Source organism: Nothoprocta perdicaria, unplaced genomic scaffold (genome assembly GCF_003342845.1).
Source record: "Nothoprocta perdicaria isolate Ctin4 unplaced genomic scaffold, notPer1 scaffold_1, whole genome shotgun sequence".
Classification (NCBI taxonomy): Eukaryota; Metazoa; Chordata; class Aves; order Tinamiformes; family Tinamidae; genus Nothoprocta; species Nothoprocta perdicaria.
This window is the reverse complement of record NW_020454093.1, coordinates 1,718,370-1,740,072: the sequence shown is the minus strand read 5'-3', so window position 1 is coordinate 1,740,072 and position 21,703 is coordinate 1,718,370. Positions and strand designations below refer to the sequence as shown.

Below are 21,703 nucleotides of genomic sequence, written 5' to 3'. Positions count from 1 at the left end.
AAAAGGAAAAAAAGCAGAAGCATTTAGCAGTGGGGGAGTACCAGAGCATTGGCCACACTGGGGTGAGGAAGGGAGGAAAGATAAGACAAGCAAGAATATTTGCATATTATATCTCCAGTTTGGAGACGGACATTTGGGACTGCTAAGGAGAGCAGTATTTCAGTCTTGTTTTTATCATTTCTTTTTTAAATATTAAGTACTAAATACTAGTACAGAAAGTAAAAATGTAATTTTAAAAACAAAATCAGGGGCTCGAGGGGCTTATACTATTGTGCACAGTCCCGGGAGCACAGATTCAAGCTGAGTAACATTAGCTGTGCCTGAAAGCTGGTATCATCTGGCTGATTGATACAAGACAGTTTCTGAAAGAAGGGTTGACTACATCACTCAATAGCACAATGACATGTTTGCCCCCACACAGAAAACCTGTCATGAAGTATGAATTGAAGTATGTACTTTAATATAGTTTCAGAAAGGCCAAAATTAAGATACAGTTTACATGGAAATAGACACAGACATTTAATGCTGTTAAATATGCAATAAAAAGAGAGTTAGAAGATTCTCTAGCTTGGTTAATTTAGTAGGTACACACACAAGAAAAACGCCCAGGGTGGTTACCCAGTCTTTGTATCCCCAAGCATTATTTAAAATATCTTTTTCTTTGCAATAATGCATAGACGCCTTCATATTTCACTAAACTCCAGAAACAAAAAAGCTCAAGTAACTAGTGCTTAGTTAAATCACAAATACTAGTTTAATTCCTGAGCTCTTGTATAAATTTTAAGTGCTAGGATTATTCACAGAAAGCAAGCATAATTTTGTTTTTTACATCMCTTTCTATTTAACTCTAAAGCTAATCTGATCTAGAATGAAAAATTCTTCTTGTTTTGTAAGGCTGTAGAGCCTACTTTTGYGTCCCTGTACTATACATTTGAAAGGACATTTCAAGGAAAATGTGTCTCTTAAAGGCAAAAGCACCTGAAGTGGAAGTGCTGGGTTAGAGGTTGGAACTACTTGTGTACTAACACACTTGAAATCTTTTGCTCAGTGCATCATTCTCCCCAACACTTTTTACATGTGAAAATGGGTTTGAACATTTCCATTGATGCAATATATCATACATTTTTTTCGCTGCTAACAGACTGATACAATGAAAAGATAAACCAAGCTGAAGTGAGTGGTTAATGGAAAACCTGCTAATGGGCTTTCCAGTAACAAACACTGGGGTGAAGCAGGAGGCCAGAAGCTTACAGATCCCAGGTTATTGAAAACGGAGTATTTTGCAAACTTACAGGAGAGATATTTGTGATTTCTACCACCTTCTGCTATATGATGCATTAAGCAACACAAAAATGACTTCTTTAGAGACTGACGTTTGATTGATTTCTCCAAAAGCAGCAAGATGTCAGAGTGACGGTAGTCGTCAAGGGAGGACTAGAAACTACTCCTCAGTTACAGTATRCAAGTCCAGCAGCCAAAGAATTCCCCTGGTAAGGAAAGGTTCAGGGGTTAAGTAACTAGGCCATGTGCTCACTAATTCACACCAGGAAAGGAAACACTAGATAATGAAACACCTCCAGGTTTACATTAATAGGTAATACCCAAGGAAACAATTTAGTGCGCAATGGTTAAACAGTAAATTGCAGAAGTTTTCTTCTTGATGTCTTCTATTGCTAATGTCCTTGCAAAGGAGACACTTCCAAAAGCCACATGTAGAAAAGGGTAAATAGAGAAAATTGAGCAAATTGACACACAACAAATAATTACCAGCCTTCAAATCTCTCCTCTTTTTCTTCATGCCTCTCTCTTCATGCCTCTTCATCTCCTGCCAAACGAACTCATTCACAAGCTGTTGTAGATGGCTCTGTGCTGTGATCTATAGCGAGTCAGTTAAGCCCTCGTTCCCCAAAACTTGCTATAGCAAGATTCTGTCAAAGTTGTTCAAGAACATTATAAATATATAGAATATATAAAAAAAAACCCATTAAGTTAGGCATTCAACAATTAACTTATTCCATTTTACCCTTGCAGTTTGTGCAATTCACTTACTCCATTTTACCCTGGCCGTTTGTGCAGTACCAAGTGAATAGTATGAGAACACACACTTTTACAGAGCAGCCAAACACATATTTGACTTCCAGCAAAGCAATGGTATTTGAAGCAGCAGAATCTGAACCGAAGACAACCAGAAAAATCAATGGGGCCTCAAAATAAACAAATAAATAAATAAAAATAATTTCAAAATAAAGGCTTAGAAATCTGTGGAATAACTGAAGGAGACTCAAAGATGCAAGGAAGTTGATAAGAACCAGAAATACATTCACAGCAAATAAGTTCTTTTTGAGAACAGGCAAAGARGAGAACTAGCTGTATATGAGAAAAACAGCACACCTTCTGGTTGTATGGAGAAAATGGGCAAAAGATAAAGGATTCTTAGTGCAAAGAAGTCTCTAGACTTAAAGAAACTGAGGCAGGAGAATGAAAGCTATTTATTTTTGCCTATATCTACACATTTCCTGCACCAGTTAAAAGCTTGTTATTTTCTGAAACCTGTTCAGAGTCCAGACATCAAGCATCCCTGAAGAGGGGAACTGTAAACCAGAGAATAAAACTAGGCTTCTGACAGTGAGAATATAAAGTGTCAGCACAGGTCATAAGAGCAAGAGGCACCTGGACTACAAGGTCTCCTGTCTATAAAAGAGTAGTAGTTTACACTCTTTTGACCAAGGAAAAAGTTAGAGCTCACCTCAAAGGAAGTCTAAAGACTGACAGATTTAATGTCATGGGAAATAAAAACAACAATTGGTTTGGAGAATTATACCAGGTCTGTGGAACTGCACGATGTTTTAAAAGTTAAAATAAGATATGCTGTCCATCTTACAATAACATGAGGCATTTTATAATTTTGCAGCTTCAACAGCTGCATGGTTTGCTTATCCAGCAAAAACAAAGCAYTGAAACGACTGTTAGGAAAAGTAATATTCACCTGGCAATCTTTTTTTCAGGAGAAAACTTAATATACATTAGACATTTAGGTAATGGTGATGTGTAGTTGCACACAAAGARCACAGAAATAATAATTCAATTTCTGATGTTATCAAGGCAGTATCTCAACAGCTGAAACATTTGTCAGGTCCTGTTTAATAAAGTTAGAACATTTTTTCTGACACTAAAAAATATGAAATCAAATAAATAAATGCTTTACGATCTATTTCTTGAAATATTTCCTTTGATCTTACTCTGAAATTCCAAAAACTGAGCAATCTGAAAATAAAATAGAAGAGGTATCCAAATTGTTATGCTTTACTATAAATTTTTAAACCTGAAAATTTCTGATAGAGCTAGGTCTTTCATGTGACCAGTTTACCAAATCCCTTCAGTTCATCTATATTAACCCTCTATCAAGAAATGTTAATTTGTTAAAGAAAAAAGATCACTACTGAAACATTTATAAACCAAGCCATAGTTTGAAACAATAAAACCCAAGGTTCACAAGAGTAAGTAACCACATATCTATATGGGTGCACCCTATAGGTGCACTCAGCCTCTTTAGGTAGTGCCTATTAGGCATTAGGTACCTATTAAGCATTAGTGCCTATTAGGCATTAGGTACCTATTTAGGTAGTGCAATTTACTATAGTTTGGGCACCACTGGAATTCATCTGACTTCAATAAAAAGCTGCTGCATACCCTGAGATTTTCTGGTAGAAAACAACAGGCTACCCTTATGCATGAACTTTGGAGTCAATCGTTAGGCACCCATAGCTGCAGTTTAATTCATTTTGTCAAAATCACCAGGGCCCAAGTTACAAGTTCCTCCTGCTAGCTTTAAATCTATTTTTTAAACCAGGTAGTCTTGAACACACTGTAGATAACAAAAACAGGTTTTAACAATCAATCAAATCTAGGCTCAATGGTATTAATGTTAATAATGCTAATTGGGGCATGCCCATTTAATGCCATTAACAAATCATCCTCTGCGCTTTCTGGCAGCCCTGTTTCTGAGCCAGSAGGGAACTGAGTTACACAGAAATCCTGCTCTCCAAGAACTAGAGAGCAGGAATCTTGTTAATATCAGTCCCCTGCTGTTTCACAGGAACAGAATAGCTAGGACAGTTAGAATGCACTGCAGCAGTGTCATTCAGTAGGGTTTTTTGTTTTGTTTTGAAATTGATTTATTTTGCATCTTGGGTAGCAGACAAATTTTAAAAAATAGCAAAATAAATATATCAGGATGGCAATTTTTCATGTGATTTGAAGTCTCAAGCCTGCCCGGTTGTAAATACACCGGTTGTTAAGGTTGTCTAATCTTGCAGAAATGTGTCTAATCTACAAAATGTGACTGCCATTGAAGAACCATTTAAAGACCCCTGTAGAGTCAGAGAGAGTCTTGTACTAGGACTTAAGGGTTCCAGCCAAAAGAAGTTCCATGCTTAACACTGGATTTAAATAGAACCTAGTCTTTTAAACAATGCCTTCTAGAAACAGTGGGCGAAGCTTTTTCCTGTGGGGCCCTTTCTGCACAGGCTGGGCTGGACTGCACAGTCCTCCAGCATAATTTATTTAACACCTAAGGGTGGTAAGGGAGAAGCATACTTAGCACAAGGGCAGAATTTACAGATAAAGTGTTCAACATTTTTACAAAATAATGATCCCAACCTCTAGTGATGCTTCCAGTATGTAGGAATGTGATATTGTGTTAGATTATTTTGGCCACAGGAAGAACAGTTGCATTTTACCTACCTATATATCTACAAACCCTCTGAGAACTGCTTTTGCTAGAAGTCACTAGGAGAAAAGGATTTGGCCTGAAGCAGACACCTGGAATAGAGAAGTTCAACTGGAACTTTCCAAGTTTAGCAAAACTGAAAATAACTAAAACAGACTTTTAGAAGAAGCTTAACCTATAGATTCCACCGCATAAATTATACATATTACAAGAAAATGTTAATTTATATTTGTTAGTGTGCTTATTTTAATGGTAATAAAGACATGTTTAATTATAAAGGTACTTTTAATTATAAAGGTACTGTGATTACCTGTTTGAGATGAGACAACCCCTAATAACAAAATAAAATGTGAAAACATAGTGAAGTGTGCTTTTGAAATCACTCTACGCTACTTCTTTATTACCTTTTTCTTGTGGCAATTTGGATTTCAAGAAGTTGAATAAAAGAGTGTAAATTTTAGCAGGGAAATTTCTTTTTTCAGCACCTAATCATTTTCCATCTTTCTCTCAGGTTGTGTTTTCTAAGTAATCAAGCAAGCTGAGAAAGGAATTTCTTAAAAAAATAATAAGAGCCGAGCTCCTCAAGCAGCTCAAGGAACGTGATTTAGGGAGCAGAAACCTGAGCAAAACCCTCCACACATTTTAGAGCTTCAGCAAGAATTTACAACACCRATTTTCTTCCAGGAAGATTCTACAAATTACCATGAAAGCAAGTAAGGATATAAAGGAGATTCCTTTTTCCTGTTAAATGAAATGGCAATTTTCCTGTGTGTCTCCTGTTTAAAAGGCACGGGATTAAATCTCAAACCTGGGTGAACAATAAAATGCTTGGTTTCAAAGTACGGACTGACTATGACTGAGAACACACAGCTTTAATGRTCTAAGAATTCAGTATTCAGGGAGTATTCAGGGAGGGAGTAACCGGATGCTGCCCAGTCCCCAGGGAGCCATGGAGCAGCATCAAGAAGGCCCCTGACAATGGCAATACAGAAACCTGCGGCGCTGCCGGCTCCGTAACTTCCTCTAATGCTAAAGGAAAAAGTTTCCCAGAAGAGAGCCCAAGGAAGCCTCTTTTTTCCAGCGTCAAGGAAGATTCCACAAGGCCTCAAGGGATGGCCATTGCACACGAAGAACAGTTGGTAGGAGACTGTTTATTTTGAATTTTGTTTATCTTTCGAGGGAGGAGGGCAGTTACTGGAAATGCTAAATTAAACTAGCAGAAAGTAAACTGTTCTAAAGGAGTGAAAGCCAAGAGAGCAGCTGCATCTGCCTTAGGAGTAGTAGGAACTATACTCYTGTGATCCATCATTCCCAGCCAAGCACGGGACCTCCATCTAACAACGGGGGAAAAGCAACTGAAGCAAGAAATACAGAGTGACTGGCAATAAGAATCACAATGCACTGTGCTGGTGCACACAGGATGGAAGGATGTAAAACCATAAAAATAGCAGGAAATAAACAAAATGTGATAAATGGACTGTTGGGACTGAGCACAATCCTTCTGCGACACTACACAAGAGTTCTCCAGGGCAACACTCCTCAGCAGAGTTTTGTCCTTCTTACAAACAGAAATTTAAGAGTCTTTCTTCACAGCTGAGGGAATTACAAAAAAAAAAGCCCTTTGCAAATGAGTCTTTAGAAATAATACAGAAGACATGACTGAAGGCCTGGTGCTATCCAGAGAAAGAGATAAAACTGGACAGKAAGTAAAAATGCCCCATGGCTTTCACACCGTTTCATTTGAAGCTGATCCTGCCAAGCCACACGGGGGTTTAACGCTTACAGCACTGCTCAGCCATGAAATTGTCGGCCAGATGGGGGCCAAAGCCCGCATCCCGACCTCAGATCTGCACGGGAGGATCACAACTTCCATGATGATCTGTTCCCGAGTCAATGGGGTCACGCTCCRCAGGGACGCAGTGTCTGGCTTTACAGAGCTCACTGGAAATCTTATTTATGTAGAATTGATTTAGACGGCGTAACACAATATTGCCCTGCATGTACATATGCTACCTGTAATACTTTTCCCCCTCTCTTAAAACAGAAGCTCACTTCAGAAAACTCACCTTAACCRTTTTATGGTGAAGAACTTTGTACATCTCATAGGCTAAAATTTCAGTTTTTTAATTCATTTATGTAGAGCAGATTCCAAAGCACAACCAGAAAATGTTTTCAAGACTCTCTACCATTCAGAACATAATATTTATCCTGTATCTTATAACGAGTTTTGTCATCCTCTTCCTGTGTCAGAGTGCTCCTCTTTTGCTGTGAATTATGCAGAGCACTACTCTCTTGGCAGGGTAAATTAGCCTCTGATGGGTTACAGGCTGCTGCACTGGGGTTTTGTTATTGGTATCCTTGCTAACTGGCATAAATCTAGTTTGTATACTGCACTGTGACAGCACTATGATGTTACCCATTAAGTTAAGGAGGGGCCACATTTGAACTGCATAGGATGAGAAAGAGCAAAGCAAGAGTTGCACCTTAAACTTGCCCTAATCTTCATTCCTGATTACGCCACAATCTTCATTTTGCTGCCAGTGCATATGTATGTGTGTATGGTTTCTTCTGCATATTATACATGGGAATTAAATGCTTTACCTGTTTGAGGTGAAGTTTTATATATTTTCAAGAGCTAAGTTTAAAAAATGCATTGTTTAGAATTATCTTAATGTAGAGATTGAAATGACCATGACTTCAGAAGCCTGTTTTGAAAACAGCTATCCTAATATGGAGATGTGCACCACATTTCTTCTGAAGTAAAACAGATCCCRTGCACACTCAAGTATCCATGTTAGCACAATTACTTGCAATAAGAGGGCCTTAATTTGGTAGAAAAATTAAACAGTCTATTATCTGTTCCCTGTGACTTGTGTTATATAATGTGCATTTCATATTTAGGGGAATGTTTGGATGTGACAGTTCTAGTCAGCCATGGATATCCATGTTCCCTCAAGAGGCTTGCCTGCCTTTCCTCCTCATTACTTCRTTTTTCACCACCTCTCATAAGACATTTGTTGTTCAGCTGTTCTTATTAAGAGCTGCATGTCTCCCACAATTTGTGATCTTCGGGATTCATCTTTCATCATATTAGAGAGCAGATGGATATTATAAGTCTTTGGTTTTTCCAGGCGTGTGTTAAGCAAGTCTGAAATGAGTCACTTAGAGGTATTAACAGAGCAGTCGAGCTTATTGCAAAATCTGGCTGGCATATTGCGCAGGAATAAGGCGCTCACTTTCACTTTTGGTTTTTATGAGGCTGAAGAAGAACATATTTAAGCAAAGTGCCTCACATCCAGCCATCTACTGTCATCTAGCAAGAACTGTTGACATCAAGTAGTCCTGGCTTGTACTTTATTACCGCAGCAGACAGGAATATCGTCCTTCCCACAGACACACACGGATGCCCGCACCTCTGCAGAGCGCTCAAAATAAGCCCTTGCAACCACCTAATAGAGAAATTTCCCTAGCTAAATCAGAACATCAACATGAAAGCATTTAGCAGAAGGCAACCTACATCTTTATTCCTATTTCGAATAATAAGCTGGAAATGAAATGCGGGTACGGAAAATAAAAGATGAGAGGAAAGAAGGGCAAGAGGAGCTGAGCAGTGTGGGAGACGGGCGCGCACGCGCAGGAAGTGAGTTAATGCAAGGTTTCAATCCAGCATTTGCTCTCTATTGATCAAATGTTTGTTCAGTGCTTTACTGATGTAAAGAATTATGTAAAATCAATGTTAAATATTAATATCACAAGGTCTTTAACCCTAAATTCAGACCATTTGCTGGCCAGTTTAATATTCCCGGTGTTACCAAGCTACAGATTAACCTCCTTTAATAACTTTCCAGAGCACTGTAAAAACATACCGTTCACAATATGCAATGAACAGGAATAGATCCACATGTGAACAGTGGTAATTATAACATTTTTAAATGCAGCGACTAAAATAAATTTTTAGAAAGAAACCATTTCTTAAAGCACACTGTTTAAACTCGGGGTAACATGCTCATTCTTACACGCAAAACAAACTAGAAACAGGCCAAAAATTCTCCAACTTCAGAGGGAATATCTAAAATTGAGCAGGTCATACTTTCATGCTTTAAATGAATAAATGTGTATTATGAAATGTATGTATACAAAGCACTTTAACTGTAAAAGAAAATTATCCTCTCTTCATGGAAACCTTGATTTAAAGGACTTAGAGTTCATTCTAAATCATTAAGTCCAAGTTTTAAATTATAATAAAAGCTTTGTTGTAGTAGTAGCATAAATACTCCATTACAGCATATTAAAACCCAAAATTGAAATTTTAATAAACACAGTTCTATTCCAAATATGTCAGGAGTTGAAATTTTCCAGTAAGATATATTCAATAACAGTGGCTCTAAAAAACAGTTAAAGCCTTCTTCTAGACAATAACACACCATAACTTTAGATTTATAGATTTAAATCCATAACTTGGATTTATTTTAATTATGAATAAAGTKTCAGACCGGAGAACACAGAGAAGCAAAAGATTCTAATAATTCAACAGTTTGTCTATCTATATACGTTATACATATTTATACACATACATTAAAATCAGATTTCCCGTGTATATTCTACAGACTAAATGTTCTGGAAGATTGCAAAGTGGCTTGAGCTTTATGGTCACTTCTCCCAGTCTTCTGACCTCTGCTTTATCTCTTAGACCTCTCACTCACATCTCCCATAACTTGTTGAATGCTTGCACATTGCCTCCTTACCTCCAAAGCTTCCTCTTTTTGTCCTACCTATTTTGCAAATTTGGCACAGTTTTAAGTATGTATAGTGCATATAAATCTTCTAAATGTTCTGTTATGAAAATACAGTTTTTTCCACAGAACATTCCATGAAAGTGCCTCCTCGTTAGAAAGGCTGTTATCTCCTTGCTTCTCAATGAAAATGAAGCATAAAACATTCTTAGAAAAGAGCCACTTCTTCAATATGTCCACTGCCTCCGTTGGGAACAATGAAAAAGAGCTAAACTGCCCTTAGGGGAGGTGGCAGTTCCTCACACTGTCAAGATTTAACCATTTTACTTCTAAATTCTGAGAAAATTAGATCTGCACTTAAAAGATAAGTGCTGAGATTTCAGGGAAGATATTATTCTATTTTTCTACTTGAAACAAATAGTTTAGTCCTCATGTTAAAAGCACAGCACAAACTTACCTATGAAACCATCTCTGTGAAGATAATAAACTTACATGGACTCTAAGAAAGGACACCTTTCTCTATCAAAGCTTACAGTTTACATTTGTGGCAGGAGAAACCTAAGCCATTACAACATCCACTCATTCATGGGAGCAAATGATGAAGGACGGTAGGGGCAGAAAGGGCACATCTTTCTGCAGTGAAATGCGAGGAGAATTTTGGGGAGGTTTCTTGACATGAAACAAGCAGATAATAATGTGTGTTTTCCTGCAAAAGAAGTCCCTAGAGTTGAAAGAAAGTATCAGTTTCTCAACTTGGCAAATTTCTGAAGAGCAAGCAAAACAGTTTCATAGATGTTGCAGATAACACTACACTGTTGTTTTGTGCTACTGAGATACATCTATAAACACATGGACCAAATCCTCACACAAGTCAGCACAGATTGACTGCAGTTAAGCAAAGCTTTTTAGTTACTCCATCCCCAACAACTGCACTTGGGCACATGCACTTATGTTCAGAAATGCGTGAGCAGTTGAAGGGGCCGGCAGTGCTAAGTCGCATGTGCCTGACTCGGCTGGTCATACATGGAAAGTCTCAAACCGTGACTATTAGACCTCCTCCTCCATCCCATCCCTTCCATGAGGACGCGCACCTCAATTTGCACAAATGCTCCTGTGGGATTTGCAGCTGGAAGGAAGACAAAGAAATCTAACCGTTTATCACATTTGGCAAGATTACCTCCACTAACTGCAGATTTGTTGCTTGCCTTCTGAAGGTCGTTCATACAGAATATCACTCAGGCACTTAAAACGGGACTTCTTTGCTTTTGAGTCCTACAGACTTTTTTTGTGGTAAAGCAAGAGGCACATCACCTTGTAAGACAGGTTCCTTAAAGCATTCTGTATTGAATACGATTTCTTAATTGTTCATTGTATGTTTCTAACAGATCAGGGCAGTCTTTAACCATATGGATTTAAATAGCAGGTTCCAATATGAAATTTCAGACTAAATGTCAGACTTCCTAAGCCTCCTTCCAGCTTTCATATGTAAGAATGTATTATACTATAAATATATCTAAGCACTGGGAAGTGAGACATATCTCTGTGGAATAAGATAGCAGGAAAGAAAGGCTTTTCATTCATACTTAAAAATGAACAATGTTTATACAAAAAAAAAGTGAAGTATGCTATTTTAACAGTGATGATATGGAAAGAGATGGTTTTCATTAGGAGGTCAGTATAGATTATGCAAAGAATGTTACAATAACTTTCTAAAGAATTGCTGTTTTACAGTTTAAGACATGGATCTACACAGTATGACTTTAATTCAAAACAACTGCATGTCTCAAGAACAGGCGAAGCTACAGATGCAGTTATGACCACTGAACATGTAAATGCCCTTGCATAAATTTTGCAAAACTACCATAGGGGATTAGCAAATGACTTAGAATAGAAGCACTTCTTTGAGTAGAACAGTCCTTAAGCATTACTGGACAAACTAGGCCAAGTGCAAAATATGCAGCGCACTGCACATACAACACAATCAAAAGAAATCACATCTAACCACGGAATTGTGTTTGGGATTCTCAGCTTTTAATTTGAGTCCTTGGGAACATGGAGAACCTCAAAAACACAAACAGAAAATGAAGCAATGGAGAGGGGTTGCCCTGGGTTTGCAGGCCGGCTAACCAACAGCACACAGAGCTGGGCACTCTTCTTTCATCCCAGTCATGTATCCATATATTTAATGATTCCATGGTGACTGAATTTGGCATTCTCCTAATGAACGACCCGTAACAATGAACTCAGCATTTTGTACATTCTCTCTGACTTGTTCTCTCCCTGCCTGAACGTGCCTCTTCCTCTCCAGAATTTTTTATTTCATTTTTGAATAAAACCAGGAGGAATAAACATGCATTCTCCATCCTCTGTTGCATGGAAGTAGGCAGCTGGAAGCATAACCTAGAATCCAATTTTGAGCAAAGAGCAGGCAGGACCCAGCGATCCGCCTGCCCAGCTGGGCAGCCTGCACAAGAGCGCAGCAGCAAGAGCCAGGGACGACAAGCAAAGCACAGACTCACAGAATCACAGAGTGGTTAAGGTTGGAAGGGACCTCTAGAGATCATCCAGTCCAACCCCCCTGCTCCAGCAGGGACACCCAGGGCACGGGGCACAGGGCAGCAGCCAAGTGGGTTTTGAAGATGTCCAGAGCAGGAGACTCCACAGCCTCCCTGGGCAGCCTGTTCCAGGGCTCTGTCACCCTCACAGCAAAGAAGTTCCTCCTCACATGGAGATGGAACTGCCTGTGTTGCAACTTACACCCATTGCCCCTTGTCCTACCACTGGGCACCACTGAGAAGAGCTTGGCCCCTTCCTCCCTACATTCCCCCTTCATGCACTTACCCTGACACACGGGAAGCGCACAGGAGGTTCTATGAGAGACTGGTTAGAAAGCTTTACAAGTGCTGTTAATCATGGGGTTGGAATCCTGGAGACACAGGGGATAATCCATTTTCAAAATTTATCATGGAATAGAATAACATTTCCCGTGTTTTGGGTCAACAAAAACTTCACCTGAAAGACAATTTTGGGTGGGTTTCAATGTTTAAAAAATAGGGAAGATTCATGGGAATGGAATAAAACAGTCCTTACTGCAGAATGGAGCCTCACACAGCTTGGGATTTACAGTCACTTCCAACAAACATCAGAAAACATTTTCTAGACCTTTCATAGTAATCTTCAGTCTTCAAAAAGATGTGCAAATATCAACAGGCCCCCAAATTCTCTGTACTGCTTATGACCAATTACAGTCTTTTGGGCCTTTATGGCAAGGAAGTGTCTCTTCATTCTACTGAAGAAAACTGGGAACAAGGAAGAGGGGGAAAAAAGGGCTTTTTTTCCCTTTTCTTTCACACAAAATAGAAAAAAATCCTGGCACTCAAATTGTTTTTATAAAATACTAACATAAAGAGATTGATCAGCAATCTCAAATGCCCAAGCACCCTGCCCAGTAACTCTAGAGAACGGAGTTCCATCACTTAAGATCTTCAAAAGCTGTAAGGAACTCATTAAAGTATGGTCGTTAAAATACCCTGCAACCTTGAAGTACAGCTAAACTCCCTGTCATTTCGCTCACTATTAAAACACACTAACAAATCAGAGGGAAACAGGAAAATGGCCACTACTGGCAGTCAGAAACTTACGGGCAGGATGGCTCTAAAAGCCGACAGTCTCCTCTGAGGAATCACAAGATTTTATGTTTTATTTTGCCTTTTGACTCAGTGAGTTTAAAATTCAGTTTGTAAACACATGGAAAGGAGAAGGGAACAATGTTCACATTGGAACTTGCTTCTGTCAGCAAAACAACTCAGTTGAAAACCCAGAGAGACAAGACCTTGATGGGAGAGAGGAAGAGGTTTCCCTAGGGCACCGCAGAAAGGAAAACCCTTTCTACAGCAAACACTGATTTTTGCCTCAGAGCACTCAAATGCTGAATGATGGCTTTTTTCACGAGATTTCCAAAACACATAGAGATTTTCCTCTAGCCAAAGTAATAGGTACCTGGAAAAGAAAGAGGGAGACTTCTCTGCTTCAAATAAACTATTCTCATTGAAATGTCTGCCCTAGCGACAGGCTTGGTGAGCACCAGTTTTCTTTCCAGAGTTACCTGGAACATAATAAGGTATTTCTAACTCCAGTTCTAAAATGTTTATATTAAATACAAGGGCAGAACCTATTTCTCTGATTCAGCATATATACTTTCAAGACATAATTTGTCTTTTCAAGCCTGAAGTATATTTACGTAAATGTTACCTAAATGCTACCTTTACGTAAATGTTACCCAAGCAAAACTTTTCCAACTCCAAATCTCAATTAGGAAAAAAAAAAAGCTTAGAATTCCTTTTAGATAATATGTACTGTACACATTTATACTCAGTATGAACATATATTCCTTTGAAAGCCAGAAGGGGCCTGCGCTTTCCTATTTATTTGATCTCTGCTAAGATGAACGTTGTTAGTATTGCAGGCAGTTATAGCCTCCACCTTGAGAGTCACTTCATGTTCTTGCTGTCAGCCATGAAAGATTTTTCTCCTCTCACCAGCTTGATAAAATCAAAAGTTCTATTAGTACCATCCAAAGGCAAGGAAATAGTACCTCCAGGCACCGTCTCTGTGCAACAGGGATGCTACTCTACAGAGGAGAATGCATATACACATATAACTGAATATATAAAAAACAACTATACACTATATATCTATAAACAACTATATATATATATATACATATATATATATATAAAACAACAAGGGAGTTTTGCTTTTACTGTTTCAATGCCAACGTCATGAACAGCTTTAGTGGCATAAGTTGACCAGCACACAAGGGCAAGGCCTAGTTTGCTTTATTAGGCAAACTTAATACGTACTGTTTGTTAGAGAAAGCTTAATACACACTGTTTTATAAGAAAATGCTATATACAGATATGAAGAAGGATTTTACTAGTCTTCCCCCCACAACTATATTGCAAATTTATCAAGTCCAGTTGCAGATATTTAGCTCTATTCAACAACAAGCAAAGCACAGCTGGAATTTTACGACAAATTAAATAACGAAATCAATCTTGTAACTCATTTTTCCCCAAGAATGAAAAAAAATGAATTCACATGGCATAATACTTCCTACTGCAGCTAAGATACTGTGAACCTTAACATAGAAAAGCAATTAAATCCTTCTTTATCTAATCGTTTTATGAGTCAACCTGTGTGCATTGCGGACTGGCTGTTTGAGGCAGCACTTCTTCAGAAATCATTAAATCATGCCCAAGTTCTCTCCTCCTCCATTAAACATTTCTAAACTTTTACTTTTCTCACAGAAACAAAGACAGAAGAGACACTGAGTCAACTGCTTCAAGCTGCTTAGTGTTAAATGTGACTTGTCTGAGGCAAGAGCTACGGACCACTCACATATCCACCAAGAGTAAAGCCCAAGAGGACATACACTTGATTTAAAAAACATCTCAATTGCAAGTATGAAATAACAAACAAGCTTTCTGTGTTATTTTCTACATGACAATTACAACTTTTAAATATGTTGGTACAACTACAAATGCTCTGGGACTGATCTGCAGTCTACCAGCACTGTCCCGATATGGTCACCCGCCTTGGCTCAACTTGACCTGGAAGCCAGACTTCGGTGACTGGTCATCACTGCTGAGGGAATTTTGACTTCCCTGGAGTCAGTGGCAAAACTCTACATGGGGCACAATTTCACAAAGCTTTTAGGGATTGTTTACGTTCAACTACTGCGAAATACACTTGTCTGTATCACATAACTACTTGTTCTGTGCTTTAATATGGATGTACCACACACTCATATTAAATAAACATAACATTTCAAAAGCATGCATGTTTCATGATGCAGATTATTTCACTACGCAGAAGCCACATGACAGCAAGCAGCAGCATCAGTTTTGCTAGGTATCAGACAAGCTTATTTCATCTGTGACAGCAACCATGCAACAGCTAGTTTCTCCTGTCACCTCTAAAGATTAACAAAGTGTAGGTTATAGAAATACTCAGGAAATGTACTTATAAAATAAACCAAATTATTTTAAAATAAACATTTATCCTTCCTTATTCAGAGTGATGTACATACAGAAGCACATCATGACCTCATTTATTCTTCATCAAACAAGACTCCCTACAAGTAATTTAAATGCTCTCACAAGCACCCAATTGCATCACACACAGAAGTCACTGGAGTATTTGCTCAGTTACTCTGTACTATGACAACACACAGCAGACTGAATTGAGAGTAAAACCATGCAATAAAACAAGAGTTGAAAAAGTCATACACACATTAAAAGTGATGCTAAGACAACAATTTTTGAAATAAACATATTTCTGAATCCTCTGATCATCTTTTTATACTCTAAAATTCACATTCAATAGTGCTCTCACTCCTTCTTTGATTTTCAAGGACTTCTGTCATTTAAAATTTCCTCTCACTGTTAGTTTCATTTCAAAATGATTTCACAACAACTTTTACAGATTTTGTGAGGTTTTTGCTTTTTATTATATGCACTCTCTTGTGAAGGAATAATACTTGGCAGAACTCAGCTCTCACATTGTGCATTCCGATCTCCACAAATTCACTTCACTACACTCACTCCCGACTATAAAACTATTTCTTCTTTAGAATGGAATTGAATCTTGCTCTAACAACAAATATTCAAAACATCAGCAAAGCTACTGAAATAGTGTATATTTTCTCCACAAGTGCTTATTTAAAGGAGAAAAGGGATTAAAGACTGGAGAAGGCTTTCTTACAGTATGTTGGACTTGATTTGAGGAACACACTTTACCTTAATACTTTGGTGGATGGAAACTTCCTCATATTTTTTCCCCATCTTCTCCCCTCACGCATTTTTTCATTGATTATGACACCTGAGTGATCCATGCATCAACTGAGCAGAGTCATCTAAGCTCCCCCGTCAGTCAGCCTCTAAATCTAACCACCAACGACAGGGTATTTGAGTGCCATTGGTCTGTAGGTAGGTAAAACTGAATAGCTCTGTGTTGATGGTACATCTGTTAACTACAGATTATGATAATTCAGGTAAATACCCTTAAATCTAATATGTTACAGAAAATGAACACTTAATTGTGTCATCTAAGCTCTTCCAAATTTGTATCTGTAAGGCATTGTGGAATGACATTCTAATTTTAATTTTATGTATAGAAATATTTTTCTTTAATAACTATAAATATTTGTAAGACAGACCAGGAAAGTACTCAAGCAAAGAGGTTTCAGATTGTATCATGGAGTAAAGTTATACCTTCACTTTTTATTAAATGAGTGGCTGAAAGGAATAATAAACGTGGCTCAGTCACCCTCCTGTGGATTTTGTCAATAGAAAAGAAACCACCAGATGGAAGAAAGCTGCCATAGTAAATGTATCCCAAATTCCATTCCAACTTTGCCCTGCAGATCCAAAGCTCTGGAGTTCCCCATTTCCATTATGATGGTGGAGAAAAGGGAACTCATTCTTGCAGTGTTATGGTCCCTGGGTTCCAGAGCATTTCTCTGGTCCTTGCAGGCAAGACACCACCAAATTCCCTGCTCTGTTTTGAATCAGGACCCAATGGAGCTAGCACTAGCATAATACTTCCGTCCCCTCCCCTCTATTTCTGCTGTTCTCTTGGACCAGATGATTTTACATTTAATTTGTTCCACGAGTGAGTGCGTTTACTACCACGACAAAAAAAAATACTTATTTCAGTATATAAAAGTATCTGGAAAAAAAAAAAGCATACATTAAGGCAGACAACACATATCTGTGTCTCCATTTGGCCTGGGCCATTGCAACTGAGGCTGAGCTGATGTGTCCATGGGGAAGAGAGAGTGGGATGTCCTTTGTTCTGTACAAATATATGGGACAGAACTTTGAAGCTTTATCAAAAATTGATAAAGCTTCAAAACATGACTTGTGATATGGGTTTAAAACATGACCTGTGATAGGGGGTTCCAGGAGTTTCCCATATGGCACTGAGTTATCAAAGGATTAGACAGTCCTAATTCTAAGGCACCCTGGAAGCAAACGAGTTACTTACATATGACAGACTCCTGTATTAGTGAGTCACTGGCCTACAGAAATACTTCTCTAGCACATTCATACATACAATTGATGAAAATGTGGTAAAGAAATACAAAACTTACATAGTCATGAAAGGCTTTTGCTTCACTTGAATGCTCGCATGTTTCTCGTCTTTCTGGAGCTGCACAGTAGAGATCCCAAAATACACTGCAAGTGAAGAAGTTACAGATATGATGAGAAGAAAATCATTAAAATTCTTGTGTAGACTTCATGGAGTACATCACACACACATGTGTATAAATAGAAATAGTCAGACCACTTTCTAGCCAAGAGCTGAAAACACTTACCTCCATGAAAGAATCTAGCTTTGTGAAATGTCTGTGAAGAATAAAGCCCTATTATGTGATACTCTGAGGCAAGCAGTGCTGTATTCCTTTAAAATCACAGTAGCATAAACTCAGAAGTAAGTCTAATATATAAGCTTTTGGAGTATAAAGCAAATTAGTACAGCTCTGCCTTTGACCTCATACCTCTGTGACCGGTGCAATTTACTGCCACAATGCACTGGAAGGGAGAGATTGCTACGATTATACTGGGAAAAGGCAAGAAAATGAAGAGAATGCTGGGAGTTCTTCCAGGGCCCAATACTGTCCTTTAGGCAATAGTTCCTAGAGAAATAAGCATATGAATAATAGCAAATAAGCAATCTTAAAGCTCTGTCTGTTATCGATAGAAATTAAGATACTCCAATAAACTCTTTTCCTGCCTTTAAAATACTCCTACATGAACAGACATACGACTCTAACATGCTACCCATATGCAGGACACTTAGCTGTGATAGCAGCGTCAGCCACAAAGTTTCTAGAATAAAATTAACAATATGCTAGAACAATCAAAATAACAAAATGTGTTGGACTTTCATTTTGCTTCTTTATTGTTTTAGACATAATCCCCTGTATCTCAGTCCAGCACCAGAGTACAGAACTGCAGAAAATTTAACCACTCCTCTGCAAAGAAGGAAAATCAAGAATAATGCTGGTATCAGAGAAACACAGTACGAGTTCCTCAGGCTTCCACCCCTCAATTAATGCAGCTACAAGGCAGTGCCTACGAGCACTCCTTTCCTTTGGAATTTTGCATACAGCAATCTCTCTCTGCACACTGATGCATATAAGCAAGTAGTGCCACGCATAAAAGATTACAAGGGAGCTCTGTGCTCCACCTGTGTTCCAGACTGAGGGAAACTGTGCAAAGGCAGCTGGTGCAGCAGCAAGGCCACGCTCTCGTACGCTGTCTCTCAGCAAGGCTGGCAGCTTTGGGGCACCTCGTTGCTTTCATCTGCTTTTCCCATGACTACCATGTGGACTGAAGACTGGGGAAGCTCACATCTATCTGCAGAGGCTTTGTGTGTATATATAAACACATATTATATGTTATACATATTACATTATTTATGTATGTGTATATAAATACAGCTAATATGCACATATATACATATAATTTCTAAGTGCAGTTATTTAGGACATAGAGAATGACCTCTTAAAGGCACAATCTAATGGAAGACAGTGAACAAAGAAATGCGTGCCATCTTCATTCAAAGCTGCACTTTTATTGATCTGGTATACGGTATTTCTTTTCATCCAGTGATGGAAAAAAACCAACAGCAACAAGAGCAAAAGAGTCCCTTTTTTTGGACTGAATATATACCTGATAAGTAAAAATGTGAATAACATTAAACTATGTAATTATTTTTAAACTTATTTTATCTGATTTTCTTTCTTTTGTCACTTTCCAATAAAATAATTCTTGATCCTCATCTTCATATCCTTTTCACAACGTTCTCCTGAACTTCTTGCCTGCAGTCACTGAAGTTCACCATCAGCATATTCTAAAAATCAGAGAAGAAAATTGACACTTACCACCACCAGGAGTGCAAGAATCCTGGGGGCTCCCCCAGTGTGATGTTTTTTTCCCATCTTATCTAAAAAAAAGAAAAAAAAACCACCACTCTGAGATCACTGTCACTACAAAATGTTGCACAATTTATTCAGATAACAAAAAAGGAAGAATAAAAGATTTTACAGCTATGAAAGGCTTTCTCATTATCGATCTGGATGGCCATATTGCTTACTTTATCAAACATACTAGTACAGTTGATACCTCTTATTTTAGCAAAGCATATTTTAAAATGTCTTTTTAGAGATTTTGAATATAACTTCATTAAGGACACATTTGGTCTCCCTGCATCATTAAAGCTCATCACAAAAAACGTGTTAGAAAAACAACTCCCCAGAACTTATCTAAAAGACTTTCCAATCTGCCCTGAGAAAAACACCTAAGAGAGAGAACAAATGTGATGGATTCAGCAGGTGGCAGTCTTCCCTCCACATCCAAAGGGAGCCAATGTTCCACAATCCTCAAGGAGCACTTCCTTGTTAGAGGCAATGGCACAAATGTGAGTAACACCTGAGCTCTCACCCTTGCTCCCATGGCCCAAAGAAAACGAAAAACCCGCTTGCCTTGGTACGGCTGCACGGGCAAACTCTTGAATAGAGAGGTGCTATTGAGATTGCTTTCCTGCCTAAGAAGGCTGCTTGAATTAATGCTGTTTCCAAAGGAAAGGCAGCTTAAGGATCCCCGCTTCTGGCTTCACACGCTGGGGGTTGATCAGCGAATCTGCTAGACGACCCAACACACCCGGGGAGAATCCGGCCTCCCTGCGGGACCTTGCAAATCCCAGCGATACAGTCATCAGCAACTCGGACTGCTAAAGTGCAGCATTTGGGCTCCAATGAATCCAGCAGAAAGCTGTAAGGAGCTCTGCAAGGAATAACGTAAGATTCTGTAGAAAGCCACACCCGGCTGGCAGGAAGACGGGCTCATCCTGAAACGGGGTGCACAGCGGGGCACTGCATCTGCTCCAAGCCCCTCCAGTTGCAGCTACACGTAGCAGTGGCCTGCCCAAATTTGTAAAAAATAACTGTTCAAACACTTACCAGATTCTGCTGAAGCAATGGCAGATGAGGGTAGCCTTGTTTTAATGAAATGCCTAAACAGTCTTAATATGAAAGGTATGTAAACACATACGGAGGTATTAAAACTCCTATACCAGAGTTCAGTGCTCATACTGCAGGAGGCATTGGTCAAGCCAGGAATTTTCAAAGGAAATAAATCTGGGATTCGTGTCCAACTTAATTTCCACACCCAACTCTTAGGAATGGTTGAATTAAGTATGTTAACCATATATATGCTCCTTAAATAGCTTGCAAGAGGATATATAGGATTAGTGTCTAAAAAGTTTTCTCAGCATAAGCACAACATATGAAGTTACCTAACATAAATTTGAAGTACTATCTAAGTATGCACAACCATTCAAAAATCATTCTGCAATTTAAAAACAATTTTGAAAGGTAAGCTCAGGATACTACCACTTCTGTCAACCACCTTGGCATAAAGAACTATGTGGAGCTTAAAACACAAAACAAATAAAACAAGCAATTAAAGAAAAAATTATTCATATTTTGTGTTGCATTCTATGTAACAGCAGTTAAAATATAAAAAGCACCTTTCACAATGCGGAACTTCTGCCTAACCTAACTATGCTAGAAAAAAATGTTAGTTAGAATGAAAGCACATGAATAAAAGCCAAAGCCACTGAAGAGGTATTTCACACTCTTCTTTGAAGGGTTTGTTTCGTTTTCCAAAATACTGGGACTTCTGTTTCACCTGGTAGGTGTTAGTCTGTGTAGTCTGAGGCAAACTGGCCACTCAAAAATCTATGGGCCCAGATGGGATGAACCCAAGAGTGCTGAGGGAACTGGCCGAGGTTATCGCTCAGCCTCTCTCCATCATCTTTAAGAGGTCCTGGAGAGCAGGGGAGGTGCCCGAGGACTGGAAGAAAGCCAACGTCACCCCAGTCTTCAAAAAGGGCAAGAGGGAGGAGCCRGGCAATTACAGGCCGRTCAGCCTCACCTCTGTCCCCGGAAAGGTGATGGAGCGGTTCATCCTAGAGAGAATCTCCAGGCATATGGAGGAGAAGAAGCTGCTGAGGAGCAGTCAGCATGGATTCACCAAGGGGAAGGCATGTCTGACGAACCTCATAGCCTTCTATGATGGGGTGACAGGCTGGCTGGACGAGGGGAGAGCCGTGGATGTTGTCTACTTTGACTTCAGCAAGGCTTTTGACACTGTCTCCCATAACATCCTCA

General features: G+C 38.9%; 1 protein-coding gene across 1 annotated transcript in view; it reads right to left on the bottom strand.

Annotated features, from left to right (window-relative positions):
• The window catches only part of SSBP2 (single stranded DNA binding protein 2), a 170,840-nt gene that overhangs the window by 106,299 nt on the left and 42,838 nt on the right, over positions 1 to 21,703 (bottom strand). Inside the window, exons 3-4 of the mRNA XM_026035299.1 lie at positions 19,415 to 19,476; positions 17,618 to 17,702 (exon numbers count right to left, since the gene is read on the bottom strand). Coding sequence (XP_025891084.1) covers positions 17,618 to 17,702; positions 19,415 to 19,476 — 147 coding nt within the window. The remainder of the gene's footprint in view (positions 1 to 17,617; positions 17,703 to 19,414; positions 19,477 to 21,703) is intronic.